The sequence below is a fragment of the Balaenoptera musculus genome, chromosome 10, assembly GCF_009873245.2.
Source record: "Balaenoptera musculus isolate JJ_BM4_2016_0621 chromosome 10, mBalMus1.pri.v3, whole genome shotgun sequence".
In the NCBI taxonomy this organism is placed as follows: Eukaryota; Metazoa; Chordata; class Mammalia; order Artiodactyla; family Balaenopteridae; genus Balaenoptera; species Balaenoptera musculus.
In genome coordinates this window covers 41,168,321-41,188,035 of record NC_045794.1, presented here as the reverse complement: position 1 = coordinate 41,188,035, position 19,715 = coordinate 41,168,321, and the positions used below count along the sequence as shown (strand labels likewise).

The following is a 19,715-nucleotide window of genomic DNA, read 5'->3' as shown; positions in this document are numbered from 1 at the left end:
GGGAGGCACATTTGTCTGCATATATAGAGGCAGGAGACAGGAGCCGGCACTGGGAAGTCAAACCCAGCCTGCACAATGAAGAAACAGCTTAAGAAGGAGGCAGCTCCACACATTGAGCTAAGTAAGTAGCCAGCAAGTAAGTATGCAACAGCCCAGGGAAGTTGCCCACCTGAGCAGACCTGGAATGAGAGAAGGATGGCTCCAGCCATTTTATTTTCTAGTTTCAGTAGAAGTACCCAAAGGAAAGGTTCTGGTCTGGAGGGACTTCATCAAGCCTTTCTGAAACTCCCCATATGTGCTGTAGAGAGATTCTCAAGACTAATTTGTGCATTTTCTTTTCTCTCTAGGAGAAATTCTGTATGGAAACCAGCCTGTACCAGATAACTGATAATGCTCAGCCCAGTTTTTTTGGGCCCTTGAATTTGTTTTTACTTTGTACTTTATTTGGATTTTCCTTTTTGCAGTTTACTCTCCTTTCCTCTTCTCTTGGACTCTTTTACCAACTCATAAAATTTTCTCCTAGCAGTTTTTACAGGAAGAAAGATGTTGGAGGGGTTTATGCTTTTCCTCTCTAGGCCTATGACTTGGCTAGATAAGCTTGGTTCCCTTTAATGAAAGCAGTTATGGGGGCGATGGGGGGCGCGGGGAGAGGGGTGTCTAAGAATGTTTCTGGTAGCTCTAAACGACACTGTAGAAAATTAGGGTGGTTAGTCAGACTATTTTCTCCCCTCTAAAGCACCACAAGTCTGGTCATCATCTTCAGAGAAAGACTCTGGGATGTGAGATTGAAACTGCGGATGGAGTGGGACTACTTTTGGGTAGATGGAGAATAAAGTTTGGGGGACGAAGCGAGGCAGCTGCGTAGGAGAGCGGAAAACAATTCATTACCGAAGCTTGGGAATGGGGCAACTGATGCAGCCGAAATGGCTGCACTAGCTGATGTTTCGCGGTTCCTCCCAGGTGTGGGGTGCTCTTGGTGGGGCAGCAGATACTATGATGTGGCTCTGGGGGCGAGAGGAAATGGTCCTGCCAGGTGGCTATACTTTGTAGGATGGAGCTGTATCTCTCACAGAGCCGCGTCTCAGAAGAAATGATCTTGATTTCCAGGACCTAACATGAGGCCTCGGCGAACTACATCAGGAAACTTACGTGTCTGCAGGTTGCCAGCGGGGTGGGAGACTCCAACCCACACTGTGGGTTGGACCAGCGCGAGCACTAACTCTGCAGGAGACGGCTCTCGCCCGGGCCGCCGTGGCCCCGCCTCCAGCCTGACCTGGGGTGGGCGGAGCCCCGGAATTTGCCGTCGGCCCGCCTTGCTCGCCGGCAGCCAAGGGGAATACGGAGAATCCAGCCAATAGGAAGGTGCAGCTGCGGTCCTGTCGGCCAATCGCGGGGCGTGTAGGGGGTAGGCTGGCGTGGCGCTGGCTCCAGGGGTATGGAGCGTCTGGCGCGTGGACAGACTGTCAGGTGGTTGCGGAGACGGTAAGGTGGGGCGCAGGGCAGGTCAGAGGTCACGCGGGCGCCCGGCTTTCCCCGGGCTCCCCGGATGGAGGGCTGGCCTGGGAGCTGGCGCCGGGGCCAATATGGGGCATGCGGGGCGCCGAGCGGGGCTGCGAGGGGCGGCACGGGCTGTGAGGGCCTGGGCGCGGGGTCCAGATGGAGCCGCATTATTCGAAGGAAGACCGAGAGGAGGGCGCTGGGAGCGGGGGGCGGGAAGGAAACGCCAGAGGTTGCAGCGGCCTCACCCCTTTCCCTCCGCGGCCTAAGAGAAATGGCCGAACCCCTGGCCGGACCAGCCGCGGGGCCGGGACCCGTGATCGACGGTGCGCTGACCCCGTTTCACGCCGCGGAAGAGGCCGACGGCCACGGGGCAAGGTCCCCGCGGCCGCCTTCTTATCTGCGGAGACCTGGCGCCCCGTCCGCTCCCTGGGCCTCCCTTCGCCCCACTTCAACAAAAGAATTCATTTTACTGCAGCCGACATCCAGGGAGCGCCTTCGTGTGAGGGGCCTGGGCAGGTCGCTGAGTACTTGTGTGTAGATTGGTTTTAGGGCTGTTTGTGCAGCCTCCAGGCTCCAGGTACCTTTGTAGGGGGCATTATTGCACACGGTATGTGAGTGGGGTGGCTGCTCTCCATCTGTGTGGTTTCATATGTCCCTGCTTTTAAAGCTATGCTAATTTTTTTGATGTTATTACGCCTTTGGGTTCCTTTTCACTTGGTTTCCCCAAATTCCCTTCATATATCAGATTATTTCAAAGAGCATCATTGGGGGAGAAGTTGAGGAACCTGGGCTTGGATTTTCCTGTGTAAAGTGAAGATATTCTCATATCGTCCACTGCTTTCAAAGGAGCGTTATGAAGTTAAGGGAATGTGACATCTCTTTAAAGTGAAATGCAAAAGCAAAAATTATATGGAAGGGGAGGCAAGAGGAGACTGGTTTCCAGAGGTCATAATTCTAGTGAATATTGGTGAAACCAGGGGACACTGTGTTTCTACCTTGACTCCAGTGGAATCTGAACCCCGACTAGTTTGCAGCACTTCTTGGCTCTGTAAACCTTTGAGCAAGGTGCTTAGCCTCTTTGTTCTTTTGTTTCCACATATTTAAAATGGGGATTGATAATATAAATCTTAAAGAGTTGGTGGTGAGTATTAAATGTGTTAATACCCTTAAAGTGCCTAGAACAATTCCTGGCATGTAGGAGTTTTATTATTACCTACAAGTGCCTTCTTTCCCCTAAAAGATTCCACACTAAAAGAATTCTGACCTTATTACTTATCCTTGTTCAAAATCCTGTAAGCCTATTGCCAATGAACCCTTAGGCCTGTTTTCTATCCACGTCATTCATGATCCGAGGCTATAGTATAATTACGTGTGACTAAAGGTTTTCTGCTGGGTGTTTATTTTATCATTAAATAAGGTTGGAAACTTCCTCTGTACAGTACTGGGTCTGTCTGTGATAGCTGTGTTGGGTAAATGAAAACTTCTTTGACTGTTTAGTTTTTCATTGGATGATATTTCATTTACAGTCTTGGCCTAGACACAGTTTTTTTTGGACCCAATACCAAAAAGGCCATGATTGCAGCATTCTTGGTTTCTCATGTTTCCGGGATGGCTGGGACTTGGGCGGGGAATTTCTGGACAGCCTGGCAGCACTTCTGTTAATGAATGGGGAAGCTTGACACAAATCTAATCTTACTCTACTGTTAGGAAATCAGCGGTGATCCCTTGGAATACTCCACAGAGCTCCTAAGCAGCTTTGGTTCAGTTTTGACTCAGTGAAGTAAAGGTTAGAGGTTAGAGAGTCATATCTATTGATACAAAGCAGCATCTTTTCTATTTGACTTTTAGTGCTAAGAGCTTGGGTGGGTGCTGTGGAATCAAAGACATCTTTATTCCCTGTTTCCTTACTGTGTATGTCTGCTGCCGTGCTTATGCCCTTTCTGTGAGCTTAGAAGTCCCTCTCAGATTCTCTTGGTACTGTCTGGAAGGCTTTAATGGAAGACTTTTTTGTCTTCCAGTTCTCCCTTTCCAGAAAAGCTGCTGTTTATATAGGTAACATTACTGGGAACTAATCACAAAATGAGAAACTTTGAGTTTACTAAAAAGAACATCGCTTACCGCACAGTCTGCTGGCCCAGTTTGACTGAAGTACACATAGCGTAAGTTTAGTTATTTAGCTTTGGAGTAAGACAGTTTAGTACTTGTATAGGGTTGAAAGTTGGATGTTGGCTTGGTGAGAGTGGAGGACAGTGTCTTTGTGAAACCTCTGTGCTTTAATAAGGGCAGGGAGTGACACCTTTAAAGAGTTGAGTGTTTGAGGCAGAAAGGGAAGCCTTTTGCCTTAATGTTGTCATCTTTATCATGTGAGTCTCTCTGGTTTTAATAAAATATTTTGGAAAAGAAGGCAGGGAGCATTTGACTGTACCAAATATAAGGAGTTAGAAGTCCTAGATCCTTGTTGTCTCACCCATCCGATGCCATTTATTCTTTTGATAATTTAACAGACATGTATTTAACAATTAACATTAATTGGCCCCTGGAGACACAAAGACAAGCCCTCCAGGTATCATCAGGAATATGGATATAACAAAACAACAAATATGTATTATGAGCTATAATAACATCAGAATGGAATATAAAGCAGTTGGCCAGGGATAATAAAAATATATTGTCTAATTCCTCTTCCACTTTTTAAAAAATTAGTTAATTTATTTATGGCTACGTTGGGTCTTCGTTGCTACGTGCGGGCTTTCTCTAGTTGTGGTGAGCGGGGGCTACTCTTCGTTGTGGTGCGCGGGCTTGTCATTGCGGTGGCTTCTCTTGTTGCAGAGCATGGGCTCTAGGTGCGCGGGCTTCAGTAGTTGTGGCACGTGGGCTCAGTAGTTGTGTCTCTCGGGCTCTAGAGCTCAGGCTCGGTAGTGGTGCACGGGCTTAGGTGCTCCGAGGCATGTGGGATCTTCCCAGACCAGGGCTTGAACCCGTGTCTCCTGCATTGGCAGGCAGATTTTTTAACCACTGAGCCACCAGGGAAGTCTTCCACTTTTATTTTAAGGTCCGAGTAACTTACATATTTTAGTGTAAGGACCAGTTCCCAGTAAAGACTTAAATTAGGAAATTAGGGTTCTCAGGCTTGTCTTTGTTCTTATTGCTAGTAGGTCATCTTGTGTGGGTTTTTTTTGTTTGTTTTGGTCCCATTTATCACTAACAATCAAGTGTCTATTAAAAGTCCTAGGTAGGGCTTCCCTGGTGGCGCAGTGGTTGAGAATCTGCCTGCCAATGCAGGGGACACAGGTTCGAGCCCTGGTCTGGGAAGATCCCACATGTCGCTGAGCAACTGGGCCCGTGAGCCACAATTACTGAGCCTGCGCGTCTGGAGCCTGTGCTCCGCAACAAGAGAGGCCACGATAGTGAGAGGCCCGCACACCGCGATGAAGAGCGGCCCCCGCTTGCCGCAACTAGAGAAAGCCCTCGCACAGAAACGAAGACCCAACACAGCCAAAAATAAATAAATAAATAAATAAACAAAGTAAACAATGCGTTTAAAAAAAAAAACATTTAAAATTCCTAGGTAATGAAAGGAGGCTACAAGTTAACTATTGAAATTGTAGCGGGTTCCAAAGAGCAGAAGGAGACATGTATGATGAGGCTGGAGAATCTTATATGTATTGTCTGTCTTTACAGACAGTTTTTCTTTGCTTTAAGCAAAGAAACATTGAGGAAGATATGTACTTAAAATTGTTAAGGTCAGTCTGCATTGGGGGGCCAGTATCTGTCATTGGAATAAATAAGTTGAATGTACTCTAATGATAATCTTTCTTCACGTTTGCCAGAACAGCTACTTAAGCAAGTATAAGGGCAAAACACTTTTTTTCTGAGGCAAGAAGTGGGTATAGACTGATTTAATAGACTTTCTTACTTCACTGTAAAGATGTCTTTGAAATTTTCACAGAGCTTGGAGTTGTGTTCCAGGGTAGATGTGTCAGGCCAGGAGGCCAGGTTGGGCCGCCAAAGGGAAATGCAGTGCTGTAAACTTCGGGTTGGGAGGAAATCGGGGGAAGCCTCACACTGTGAGAGTTGGGAGGAACAAAGACCAAGCTATAGTTTCTGGAAGTAAGATATTAGTGACCCTGATGTGTGAGCAGTCAAGGAGATTTGAAGCTGGCTAAGCCTCAGAGCTCTGAGCAGAGAAAGTGAAGAGCTCTATTTAATGGGTATTAATTGGGCCCTTCTAATTCTGAACTCTCTGGTTGATGGGTGATATTGTTGTCTAAAAGTTCAGTACTTCTTGACAGCCTGGCCACGTTTCTCCCCACTGTTATCGTCTTTGACACCCAGGCAGCTGGTTTTATTATCAACTGTACTCTTCCTCCCCTTATCTTACCCCCTCTCTCCTCTTCTTGCTGCTTAAGATTTTTTCTTTCTCTTCTTTCTTTATCATTAGATGTTCTCCATGTCAGGTTTTCCTTTCAACCATCAAACAGATTTTCAAAAGTCTAACTCAGGTGGAAGTAGCAAACTTGATGCTGAGCTGAAATTGTAGTTCTCTGGTAGACTAAGGGAGATGTCTCCAATTTTGAGATTATTACTATGGAATACAAAGTCAGTAACATGAACAGTCTGTCTCAGTGGCCATTGTGCCAGAGAGAGAGAGAGGGGGGATCTGATGCGTGTTAAGCACATTGTACAATAGCTGCACTGTTTGTACTTTATAAACTGGGTGTGCTTGTGTGACTTTCAGCTTACCGAAATATTACTCACTTAGGTAAGAGGATTAGAGTTTCCAGGCCTTTTTCTTAAACTAACACCAGAGGGGCTTTTCGCTTTGTTCTTATGTCAGGAAGTAGATGTAATCTGTCTCCAACCTTTTTTTCATTTTGTCATTTTATATCAAATTCATTTTAATGAGAGAAAAATGGGATTATTTTTTATCCAAATTGAAAAAATAATTCCAAACTTCACATCCTCAATTATAATTTAGAAATTCACATGGCTTTTCTAAGCTGTTTCTCTCCCATCATCCCCAATGGGGGCAAATTGAGTTTTGGAATTAATTAGATGTATATCCTGATGGAAAGACTCGGAAATTGGTGCTTCTTTATTGACCTGGAATGGAAAAACAGAGGAAGTAATAATTTCTCATTTTAAAAAATGGCTAGTAATATTCCTTATTAAAATACGTAGGGTTCAGACAGCAGTTAGATCTGTTTGAACCACTGAATATTTCAGTTTTGTTGACTCCCAGTCATCAGGGGCAGGAGTTCACCTTCATGAAGAACATCTTGCACAGTATAGATGTTAGATTAACAGTCATGATTTAGTAGGAATATCAAGTGCTTTAGCCTTAAAAGTAGACCTTTAGAGAAAAGGGAATTTTAGAAGAATCTGGAAATCTTTACATTTTCTTCAAAACAAATGGAATTCTTTTTTTATCACAACTCCTTTTTATTCTCTAATGAACAACTTGGGTATCACTTTTTAAAGCCTGTGCATCTGGCAGTTTCCACTTTGTCACCAGCATGTTGCTGGCACTGAACGTTGGCTGAGGAAACATCAAGAGGCAGAAGAGATGGCTTTGGCAGTCAACTTTAAACATTCCTGTTCCCATTTATCTAATCAATTGATTCCATGCACACTTTTCTAGTTGCCTTTATGAAACTTCTTTTCCTACTTAATGTTGTCTCTGATTTTATTTATACAAGGTGGGGGGAGGAAAAAAGGGGAGAGGAATTAGAGGACTGTTCAAAGACATTCCTCTCCAAAACTTAAAATTAATTTTAGGGAGACCTTTGCAACAGGGAACACAGCTCTAAAATCAGTGAAATGGTTTGGGGTGCCTTTGCTCTCTATAGGAGAATTTTATAAGAAAAAAATTAATTTAAATTCAAACTTCTTTTTAACCATAGGGGGAAAATGTTTAAGTTGAAGTTATATATGTACTTTTTTTTTAAAATTTTATTTATTTATTTATTTATTTATGGCTGTGTTGGATCTTCGTTTCTCTGCGAGGGCTTTCTCTAGTTGCGGCAAGTGGGGGCCACTCTTCATCGCGGTGCGCGGGCCTCTCACTATCGCGGCCTCTCGTTGCAGAGCACAGGCTCCAGACACGCAGGCTCAGCAATTGTGGCTCACGGGCCTAGTTGCTCCGCGGCATGTGGGATCTTCCCAGACCAGGGCTCGAACCCGTGTCCCTGCATTGGCAGGCAGATTCTCAACCACTGCGCCACCAGGGAAGCCCTATATGTACTTTAATACTCAGTATTTCATACTTTCTTGGTGGCAATTTTAAAAACTGATTTGGGCTATCCAAATTGTTCTTCCAGACTTCTTGTAAATGCTAAGAGAACACATGGAATTATTATTAATTAAATGTTCGGAATTTATTATAGCTAGTATGTGTTTGGGGGGGTATAATTTTTTATTTTAATATAATTTCAAACTTACAGACGAGTTGCAAGAATATTACTAGGGAATAAATGCTTTCAGGATAAGGTGATATGATAGTAGTAAGCAGCAGGTGCCTTGGGGGAACATGAAAGAGGGCCGTTTAACCCAAATTAGGGAGTCAGGAAACACTTTCCTGAGGAGAATTTTTCTGATTCCTTGCATTCAGGTGAAACTTCCAAATCACAATTTCAGAGCTTGGTTGTTTGCGCACTAAGTCAAAGTAGTAGTAAGTTAAGCTTGAGGCCATATATGCCTGCTAGCCAGAGGGCTTCAGATCTCTGATTGTCCATTGTGAAGCTTTATCAGAGAGAACTGATATGTCCCTTAAGTGTTCATTGAGAAACTGAACGTCCCTGAGGTGTTCATTGAGAAACCCAGTAAACCTATGTGACCTTTACGTTTTAAAAAAATAAACAATACAGGTACATGGTAAAAAAAATTTTTTTAAGTGCAAAACCGTGTACAGTGTATATTCAGTGAGAGGTCTTCCTTTTGCCTGACCTCTTTTGTGCTCCCCCACTGCTTCCTCTTAGGGACGGCAGTACCAGTTTTTGGCATGTCCTTTGGATATCGTCTGTACGTGTATGTGTGTATTCTCTCTCTCTCTCTCTCTTTCTCTCTTTTTTTTTTTTTGCTACGTAAATGATAGCATGCTGTTCTATAAACTCGGTTTTTAACTTCACAGTATATCTGGAGATTGTTTCCTATTAATCCATAGAGATCTGCCTTATTTATGGTATTCCATCCTATAAATGTACTAGGTTGTTTCAGTCTTTTTACACTACAAACAGTGCTGTGGGAAATATTCTTGCACATACTTCCTGTGGGACTGTTTCTTTAGTATGCATTCTTAGAAATGGAATTGCTGAGTCAAAGGATATGTAGGCTTTTGACATTTAGACAAAATGTAATTAGCATTCTTATCTTGTAAAACAGTCTTACAACTTTTGATAAGGAATCGGATAAAATAGTTATTATATTGAACCATGAGTGCCATTTTTTTCCTACTGTCGATTGCTGTTGAGAGGAGGAAACTTACTGGCTTTAAGAAAAGGTGACACTTAGTGGTTGGGGGTGAGCTAGAATATCAAAGCAGTGTTAATCATAGTTATCAGAGTACTGCTGGGTTGATTCTTATTGCTTGTATCTCCACTTGATCTTTTTCTTTTTTTTTTTAAGTTTTCTTTTTCTTTTTCTTTATTTATTTTTGGCTGCATTGGGTCTTTGTTGCTGCGTGCGGGCTTTCTCTAGTTGCGGCGAGCGGGGGCTACTCTTCGTTGCTGTGCGCGGGCTTCTCATTGCGGTGGCTCCTCCTGTTGCAGAGCACGGGCTCTAGGCGCGCGGCCTTCAGTAGTTGTGACACTCAAGCTCAGTAGTTGTGTCTCGCGGACTCTAGAGCTCAGGCTCAGTAGTGGTGGCGCACAGGCTTAGGTGCTCTGAGGCATGTGGGATCTTCCCGGACCAGGGCTCGAACCCGTGTCCCCTGCACTGGCAGGTGGATTCTTAACCACTGCTCCACCGGGGCAGCCCGATGTTTTTCTTAACGTAATTAAATAACTGAAATGACCTGGTGGTATGGTCCTAGAGAGCAAAACTGTCTTACTGTTAACTTACTTCTTCCATATGGTTGTTAAATTTTCATGGAGACTTAAATACTGTGCAGCACACCAAGCATACTGACCCTCTATTCCCTGCCCTAGTTATGTTCTCTAGACACTATAAACAGTGGAGTTCATAGTTTGTTGACTCATTGTTTTGATGAGAAAGTTGGAATCTAGGGAATTCCCTGGCGGCCCAGTGGTTAGGACTCGGTGCTTTCAGTGCCGGGGCCCTGGTTTGATCACTGGTCAGGGAACTAAGATCCGGCAAGCCGAGAGGTGCTGCCAAAAAAAAAAAAAATGTTGGAATCTAGAATCATTTTCTCTCTTGGAATAATATATTTCTGAGATTTCACAGAGAAGACCAGACTTCTTGTATTTTATCGGCTCTGTAAGTAAGTATGGGAGTAATCACTTAAAATACTAATAGTAATTATTAAAAATTTTATCTTGAGATATTTCTGTTTAAAATTATTTAACACCTTTTCACATTTCAGACTTGGGGAAAAACACTACTATCTCAATTGTTTTTTTTTTTAAAAATAAATTTATTTATTTATTTATTTTTGGCTGTGTTGGGTCTTCATTGCTGCACGCGGGCATTCTCTAGCTGTGGTGAGCGGGGGCTACACTTCGTTGCAGTGTGCAGGCTTCTCATTGCGGTGGCTTCTCTTGTTGTGGAGCACGGGCTCTAGGCGCACGGGCTTCAGTAGTTGTGGCACGCGGGCTCAGTAGCTCTGTGGCACGTGGGATCTTCCCAGACCAGGGCTCGAACCCGTGTCCCCTGCATTGGCAGGCGGATTCTTAACCACTGTGCCACCAGGGAAGTCCTGCTTTTTAAATATAAGTTTTAAAGGCCTGTTTTGGATAGGAATCTTACTCACATGTGTTAAACACTTCTGTGCCTTCTGAAACAGGATATCAGTCATCACTACAAAAGTAATCTAATTGAATCGGTTCTTCATGAGTAGGGCTGCAATTAGAAACTTGAGTTATTCTTAATAATAATATAATGTTAATATTCTTATAAAAAAATAACCACTGTTAATGCTTTTTTGGACTTCTTCCTATTTTAATTAATTAATTAATTAATCTATTTATTGGTTGCAATGTGCAGCTTACAGGATCTCAGTTCCCCAACCAGGGGTTGAACCCGGGCCACAGCAGTGAAAGCCTAGAATCCTAACCACTAGGCCACCAGAGAACTACCAATAATAATACTCTTTTTTTTGGCGGGGGCGGGGGGCATGGTGGTGCTCTGTGTGGCTTGTGGGATCTTAGTTCCCTGACCAGGGATCGAATCTGCACCCTTGGCAGTGAAAGCACGGAGTCCTAACCACTGGACCACCAGGGAATTCCCAATAATATATATATTTTTAAAAATATTTATTTATTTATTTGGCTACACCGGGTCTTAGTTGCAGCACGCAGGATCTTCGTTGCAGCATGTGGAGTTTTCTAGTTGCAGCGTGAGAGATCTAGTTCCCTGACCAGGGATCGAACCCAGGCCCTCTGCGTTGGGAGCGTGGAGTCTTAACCATTGGACCACCAGGGAAGTCCTCCCAGTAATATTCTTCATAATAATATTCTCAGAGCTGATTGAAGTATAAGGAAGTTGCCTCATATCAAATAGCCCAAGACTTTCCCTGTAAGAGACATAGTCCCAGATCTGATTTGTGGTTTCTAGTTTATTGTGTGTTATCCTGGCTTCTTAGAACTATATGTAAAATAAAAGTAAAAAGGCTCTGAGTGGGGCCTAGGAGCTGTGCTGTGATTGGAATCCAAGTGGCACTGCTACTGAGTAGTCGGATGTGTAAATCCCATTTAGGTGAGGTGCTGTTGTAACTGGCTGAAAGAGGGGTTGGATTTAGTCAGTAGTTTTGGGATCTGTTGCCGAAACCATCTGGTGGCTCAAACTCTGATAGGAAGGACGTTACTATTGTTCATTATAACAAGATACTTGATACTGGTGACTATAGACATGAAAGATTATGTTTTCCAAATTAGCAAGTGGTGGTATGTTTTACATTCCAGAAGATAGATGAAACCTAAAACCCCCTTCAGGTCTTAATTCTGTCTGTAATTTTGCAAAATATGTACAGAATATGTTGATAGACTATCAAAGAAAGTAGAGCACTGTTCAAATAGGGGCAATAAAGTTACAATAGTGGAAAAAGACTATTTAAGTAGTAAAAGATAGCTAAGGGGAGGCTTCATCACTTTTTCAGTAGGATAGTTGTTATTGGGATTTAAGGGGAGGCAGTTAACAATTAATACTACTTACCTTTCCCTTTCTAAATTTGGAATCAACTGAGAAATAGATTCCTTAATCAGTAGATCAAAATTTTACAAAATCAGCCTTATTGGTGGGGTTGACTAGAGAATATGCCATAGATCTGTGGCCCAGTGGGCTTACTAATATTCCCCTGCCCCCCAGTTAAACTTTACCCAATAGGATGCTGGACATCTGGGATACCCCCTTACCCCCGGCCCCCCCTCAGGCTGCTTATTGCTGAGGGAGAGAAGTGCAGGCATGCTGCCTTGTCCTCCTGGTGCCTCAGCTCTCCTTGAGAGCCCAGGAGGGGAGGGCCATGGTCATTAGTTTCTTCTCCCAGTTGTTGAAGTGTTGGGGAATGAGACCTGAAACCTTACAGCTGAAGTCTCTCTTCAGGGAAATGAGAGGCTGGGAAATAGTGACCCTCTACTTCTACTACCAGTGTGCTGGTGAGGTGCTTCCCCTTCCCCCTCTCCAGAAAATTGAAACATGAGCTTAAATTGTTAGTTAGATCAAAGAGAGTTATAGATCTCTGTCCTTAAAAACTCATCAAAATGGGGTGGGGGGAGTCAGTCTTTTAAATATTTGGGTTAATCTGGAGGCAAAGGCAGAGACTGGGTACTTGCCTAGCAGCCTCTCTGTGGATGCTTATTAAAAACTATTTGCCCACTTCCCTGAAATACCTTTTGCTTCAGTTTGGTTTTGAAGTTTTGCCAGCAAAGACATGATTAAGAATTTTACATTTTTTATTAAATATCTCTTAATCATATTCTGAAAACTGTAATTATTTTCAAGGTTATCTAATTCAGTAGAACAATTATTCTTTTCACGTAGTAAGGGTTCAGTCATACAGAGTAACAGAATGCTGGTTCTGAACTTGTTAGTTTTAGTTTGTTCTTGCTAATTCCTCTCCCTCTCTTTTCTCCTTTCCAGAATCTTATTCTAAGAACTCAGACACTCAGGTATCCACCATGGTGTTGGGTCCTGAACAGAAGACACCAGATGGTAATTTACAGCTTTGTGTTATTGTCTAATTTTTATTTGGAATTAGGCTTAAGCCAGTAACAGAAATTTACCATATTGTCCTTCTTGTCTTCTGTTCCAACAAAAATTGTCCCCATCTCCTCTCCCCCAGCCAACAATATCATCATGGAGACCTGCTCCATTCAGAGGTCACCACCTGGTAACTTAGGCTGTAAATGAAAATGGATTTATAACCACAGAGACTTGCCTCATATCTTATTTCCAGTTCTGAGATGAGCTAAGATTAGCTACGAGTTTGGTTTCTATAGCTGTAATGCTTGTAAAGGCAGTATTATTTGCAGACCTGGCATAAAAACCTCTAGAGTGCTTTGTCTGCTCACAGCACTTCAGATATGCACGGAACAGTAAAATACTGAGCCAGCACTTAATAGTGTATTTAATGAGACTTCTTAAGTGCTTTGACTAATCCTTCCTGATTTAAAATTTCTCCATTAGAATTTCCATTCCTTTTCTGTACATTTCCTCCTCAGTTCAGTGCCACTTAAGGTGAAGTGGGTCAGTTCCCTATAGAAAGAGAGCTTTTGTTTTTCTGATTGGATGTTGCAAAGGTTTCTTGGAAACCCTGAGATTAGAGCTTTGTGGTTAAAAATAGCCATTTGAAGGCTACAGCAAACTGGGCTTTGTATTAGCCCTTTTCTCCCAGACCCTCCCCCTCCCTGCATTTAAAATTAACTGCAAAATGTAGGATTTAGGGAAACACTGATGATTAATCTGAGATGAGCCCTCTATCAGGAGGGTGACACCTCCCCCTCCCAAGCTCTTCACTGCAGGCCTTAGTCAGGAGGGTTCCTGTTTGGTGGTTTCCCTGCAGCTTCAGATTTTAGCCTGAAATGTGGCAAGAGTTTGCAATTTACACATTTTTGGAGGAGCCTGATGGAGGTATAATGTCCAAGGATGATTCTTTGAGTAAGTCCTACCAAATAATTGGGGGCAGGGAGGAGGAGAGAGGAGAGGGTCCCACTAGACTGACCTATTTCCTTCTAAAAGTTAGGATTTTAGGTTACCAGTGGGACTAGTCTGGGGATGTTATTTAATACATTGAGCCCTAGACATCACTGTTTTTAGAAGAAAATTAAATGGTTCTAAAAATTGGCAAGTGGGAATAGAAGTGTGAAAGTAGGGGGAAACCATTGTGAGATTCATGCTGAAAACTGATGTAGAGCTGAGTGACTGGGGAACAGGGGTGAGAGGGAGCTTTTTTATCATAAGCGTTTTTGTACTTCTCAAATTTTCAGCCATGTGAACATATTGCCTATTCAAAAATTAATTTATTAAAAATATAAATAAAAATAAAGTACTGGAAATTGAGATAGAGTCAGGTTGATCTTGTGCATTTAGGTATTAAAAAGGTTTACTATCAGCATTTCTAAGGATGAGCTGTTAGTGTATTTTGTTCACTTTAATTCATTTCTTCTCAAACCTGTTAATTCAGAAGATGCTTCTGGAGACCACGGGGACCCTGCCAGTCTTGGGGCCATCAACCCTGCCTACAGTAACTCCTCTCTTCCACAGTCCTCTGGGGGGCACTCAGAGGAGCCCTTCACCACCTACTTTGATGAGAAGATCGCCATTCCTGAGGAGGAGGTTAGTGACAGGTCCTTAGAGGAAAACATTATTATCTAGGGACAAGCTATGAGTGGAAAGTCTGCTGGACAACTCCAGACCAACAACTTCAGGTCTAATTCTGGCATGCAATCTCTGAAGACTGAATTTTTTTAAAATTTTTATAAATTTATTTATTTAATTTTTGGCTGCGTTGGGTCTTTGTTGCTGCGCACGGGTTTTCTCTAGTTGCGGCGTGCAGGCTTCTCATTGCGGTGGCCTCTCCAGTTGCAGAGCATGGGCTCTAGGCACGTGGGCTTCAGTAGTTGTGGCATGAGGGCTCAGTAGTTGTGGCTTGCAGGCTCTAGAGCGCAAGCTTACTAGTTGTGGCGCACGGGCTTAGTTGCTCCGCGGCATGTGGGATTTTCCCGGACCAGGGCTCGAACATGTGTCCCCTGCATTGGCAGGCGGATTCCCAACCACTGCGCCACCAGGGAAGCCCTGAATTTTTGTAATCAGAGTAAACAAACTGATAAGGAAACTGAGGGCCTTGAAAAACCTGTTGCCAAGTTGAACTAGTGAGCATTTTTTCATCAAGAAAGTATGGATTCCATGTTCCCTTTTTTACAGTGCCTTTTGTCCTATTTGGGTAGTGGTTGTGCACAGAGATACTGATATTATTGCTTGGGTTTTAGAATGAAAGGCTGTTGGAAAGAGCAGGTAAGAGAAGGCCTCTTATTTGGACAGAGAGGTGGCCAGCTTATTGATGAGAAGTGGATAAGATGGACGTGAAACTTGGGCACACCCAGTATCCAGCTTCCTAAATGTTCTTATGAAGCTAATATTGCTGCTTTATATGTGACAAAATAATAGATAAATTAGATCAGCAGTTTGGAGGTGATAATCATTTTGATCTGTTTTCCTCTCTTGTACAGTACTCTTGTTTTAGCTTTCGTAAACTCTGGGCTTTCACGGGTCCGGGATTTCTTATGAGCATTGCCTACCTGGATCCAGGAAACATTGAATCCGATTTGCAGTCTGGAGCAGTGGCTGGATTTAAGGTGAACATCGAGTCCTACCCCTTTCCCTTTTAAACACACGTAGCACACGACATCCTTTTCCTCTACTCTTTCTGTTGGATATGAACCTCAGTGGCTACATGCTGATACTTCATTGGCTGTGACACTTAAGTGAAAAGTACTTTTCCATCTGTTTTTAAATTGTATTTTATCCACATAGATGGTTTTTTATTTTATTTTACCCACATAGTTTCCTTGAACAAAGGAGAAACTGCAGATGGGAGAAACTAAGGCTCAGAAAGGTGCAAGGTGACCTAGCAGGTTCTGTGCAGAACATGATGCAGAACTCAGGTCATTTGATTCCTGACTGGGGCTCTTTCCTGAATGTAGTGTTTCCCATTCACATTGCCAAACAACCAAACAAAACAATCCCAGTTATCTAATGAGTGTAATGGTGGGATTTTGTTCTTCTCTAGTTGCTCTGGGTTCTTCTGATGGCCACCATCGTGGGGCTCCTGCTCCAGCGCCTTGCAGCTAGACTGGGAGTGGTCACTGGGCTGCATCTTGCTGAAATGTGTCACCGTCAGTATCCCAGGGTGAGCAGTGTTTGTCTGTTACTCATATCATATGTGACTCTGTGTCTGGCAACCTGTGCTGGCCCCCTTGTATACTGAAATAGTGGAGGATGTAGGGATCCGTGGCCCTGAGGACTGGGAATCCCAAGGGAAATTCTATAGCTCCTCTTGTGGCTGACCCATGTTTCTGTGCTCCTTCAAAGTCTAACATGAGATTCACATTTCCCAGAAAGTTTCCTTAGAAAAATTCTGTTTGAGTAAACATTTACGTTTCACTCTGCCTTTTGGCATCTAGCAGTGCCCAGTTCACAAAGGGGCAGGGGTATTCTGTCTAAGCACTTTCATTCATACATCCACAGTATGAATACTATTCATACATCCATCACTTTGCATTATGCATATTTTCTTTTTTGTTTGTCTTTGCCATAAATTTGAAGAAAGTGAGTTTTTTCCTTTTACTGCAAATTATATTAGGCAGGATCTTTGGATTTGTTAATAATGATTTTTCAGTTTACCTTGACCCTGGAGTTTACACTGTCCTCTTTAGTTTCCTTCTGGATATTTTGGGCCTTTCTTGCTGCTACCTAAGGCAGGAATGGATGGACCCAATGTCTGGAAGACAGCTTTAAACTGGCCTAATCTTTAGATAAGTACTAATCTACCTGCAGTTTGTCCTAAATGTTTAATCTCCTTTCCTGGCTGTGAGAAAGTATCCTTACCTGTTTTTTTTTTTTTTTTTTTTTTTTTTATATGCTTCTCAAAAACAAAAACAAAAAACAAAACAAAAAAAACCCTTGATAATTTATAATTTCTTTTAGCTTCTCTTTCTTCATGTATCTTAGCAGTTGTTTTTTTGTGACATATTTTTTGGGTAGTAGGTACCTGGAGGTGTTTTTTTTTTTTTTCCTGGCCTCAGTGAGCCAGCACTACTTAATTGCTTTCTGCTGGATTATTTGACCAGATTAGTTCCCAGATTTTCTTATAGGACACCCAATTCCAACCACTTTGCCCCGAGTCCCTTTGCATACTTGTCTTTTTTACTTGCTTGCGTATTACTACGTTAAGGATGACTCCAACCTTTTCATGCTTGTTTTGTCTCTTCACCTATGGTCAGGATAGATATTTTCTTTTGCAGCATTTCTTTTCTCTCCTGAACAATATTTTGACCATCTTAGCATCCTCATTTTCCCCTAAGACTTTTAGGATTGTTTTCAGGCAAAAAATTAAGTGGAAATAATGGATGGAAATTCCGTTCTTCTGTCAAGTGGAAAGGAAGGAGAAAAAAATTGGAGTCAGCCGCTGCCCTGACCTTGACTAACAGACTCTGCCACATAGAAGCAGCCTGGTCTTCTCCAGCAAGGGGCCAAGTGGAGCTGAGTTCTGGTACTTTATCTCTAGACCGAAAGCTTTTAAAGGACTGTTTATGGATCAGTGCCAAAATGTGAATTCCAAACTATGGGGGAAGTTCTTAGAAATGATTAATTAGAACCATATATTTCTGCTGTTTGGTGTTTAGGTTCCACGAATTATCCTGTGGCTGATGGTGGAGTTGGCTATCGTTGGCTCAGATATGCAAGAAGTTATTGGCTCCGCTATTGCCATCAACCTCCTCTCTGTAGGAAGGTGAGGGGTTTTTCTCTAGAAAGTAATCAATGTTTTGCTAGATTTCCAAGCAAGTGTAAAAACAAAAACCCAACTCATTTTCAATTTTCAAGATTCAACTCGAGTATCAGTACTTTTTCTGTGGAACCTTTCTGTAACCACCGTCTTCTCTCTTGGCAAATGTAGGTTCTATATCTTCCATGTTCTTATGTTGGGTCATGAGACCCAACACACCCTTTATTATCCAGGGTGTGGCAGTGTGTATTACAATTAATTTGTATGTCAGTTTATCACACTAGACAAGTGAGCTCCTTGAGAGATAAGACCCATACTTTCCAGCTTTGTATCCTGGATGTCTGAAATAGTAGACAAAGTTTGAATGAATGTGTTATTTTACTTGGTGCTGTGCCTGGCCTCCTGCCACTGTTCCCTTTTCCCCAAGTCCTTGTTCCTCCAAGTGTTGTATAACTGGAGAGCTGTTGGGAAGAGGGTGTTTCTCAGTGTTTCTTTTCTTTCCTTTAATCTCCATTTCTTATCTCTGACCTAGGGTCCCGCTGTGGGGTGGAGTTCTTATCACCATTGCAGATACCTTTGTATTTCTCTTTTTGGACAAATATGGTAAGCAGAGTGGGAATGGAGGGGTCAGTCAAAGCAGTCAGCTGCTTTCCATCACGTGGCTGATGGGGAAGTCTGCCTCCTGTGAGCTCACTGCTGCATTTTCTCCCTTAGGCTTGCGGAAGCTAGAAGCATTTTTTGGTTTTCTCATCACAATTATGGCCCTCACATTTGGATATGAGGCAAGTGTTACAGGCTGTTCATTAGCTTTTTAAAACAATTTTTGTTTCCTTTTATTATAAAAGACAGTATTTGTTAACAAAAAGCCAAATTCAGTCCTGGGCAAATTTGGAAGGAATAAGAGGTAGCAAAGACTAGTGTCCAGGAAGGCCTGCAGGGACTCCTAGGTCAAAAATGACTAGAATTTCTAGGACTTTCCAGACTAGACTCCCTGGTTCCAAGTTGGCCATCCCAACAACAGAACAGCCTTGGAGAGGGTTAAGGAAGGGATTGCAGGGTTATTCTTGGCTGTTACCTTAGAGGGATTCTGTTTTTGTTCATCCTGGTTGATAATAACTGCAGCTTGGACTTTCTCTGTAGTGCAGCAGTTAATGAACTATAGGGGATATAGTGCATGTTTCCCGGTTTGTCCCCCAACCCAGATACTCCATTGGGTTAACCCTAACCCTACTGTTATATGCACCTACAGTAATAGCACCTTTTTATGTCCAATTGTTATAAACTGATTTCTGCTTATTGACCTAGCTAAACTTTTTTTTTTTAATTAATTACTTTATGGCCGCGTTGGGTCTTCGTTGCTTTCTCTAGTTGCGGCGAGTGGGGGCTACTCTTCATTGCGATGCGTGGGTTTCTCATTGCGGTGGCTTCTCTTGTTGCGGAGCACGGGCTCTAGGCACATGGGCTTCAGTAGTTGTGGCACACGGGCTCAGTAGTTGTGGCGCACAGGCTTAGTTGTTCCACGGCATGTGGGATCTTCCAGGACCAGTGCTTGAACCCGTGTCCCCTGCATTGGCAGGCGGATTCTTAACCACTCTGCCACCAGGGAAGTCCTTGGCTTAGCAGACTTTTAAAAATGCATCTACTCTGTGAGTAGATGATATAGCTTGGTCTAAGGCTTCCAAGAGAAATGCCGAACCAGGAAAAAGTGTGTATGAGAAGTGTTTCTGAATGAGTCTCAGCAGACGCTAGTGGCAAACATAAGTGATTTTTATATACATAGGTGAACACAGAAGCATGATTAGTGTGGGTAATCAAGAATTGACTCTGTATTCTTGGGTGTGTCTCACAGGAGTTACTGTGAAGCTAATATCAATAAGGCCCTTAGTAGCCATTTTATTTCTTTAGAGTATTAATTACATTCTCTACACATCTATTTTGTTTATCTAAAATATGATGTGGGGGCTTCCCTGGTGGCGCAGTGGTTGAGAATCTGCCTGCCAATGCAGGGTACACGGGTTCGAGCCCTGGTCTGGGAAGATCCCACATGCCGCGGAGCAACTAAGCCCGTGTGCCACAACTACTGAGCCTGCGCGTCTGGAGC

At 43.0% G+C, this 19,715-nt stretch overlaps 1 protein-coding gene across 2 annotated transcripts in view; it reads left to right on the top strand.

Moving 5' to 3' along the window:
• Positions 1-1,388: 1,388 nt before the first annotated feature.
• Positions 1,389-19,715, top strand: part of SLC11A2 (solute carrier family 11 member 2) — a 32,730-nt gene continuing 14,403 nt past the window's right edge. Inside the window, exons 1-8 of one of the 2 annotated variants that reach the window (XM_036866247.1) lie at positions 1,389-1,482; positions 12,751-12,822; positions 14,297-14,445; positions 15,339-15,464; positions 15,899-16,018; positions 17,514-17,620; positions 18,147-18,217; positions 18,329-18,396. In XM_036866247.1, the coding sequence (XP_036722142.1) occupies positions 12,789-12,822; positions 14,297-14,445; positions 15,339-15,464; positions 15,899-16,018; positions 17,514-17,620; positions 18,147-18,217; positions 18,329-18,396 (675 nt within the window). In that variant the 5' untranslated portion in view covers positions 1,389-1,482; positions 12,751-12,788. Of the gene's footprint in view, positions 1,483-12,750; positions 12,823-14,293; positions 14,446-15,338; positions 15,465-15,898; positions 16,019-17,513; positions 17,621-18,146; positions 18,218-18,328; positions 18,397-19,715 lie in introns of both variants that reach the window. The other variant, XM_036866245.1, reaches the window with a different exon arrangement.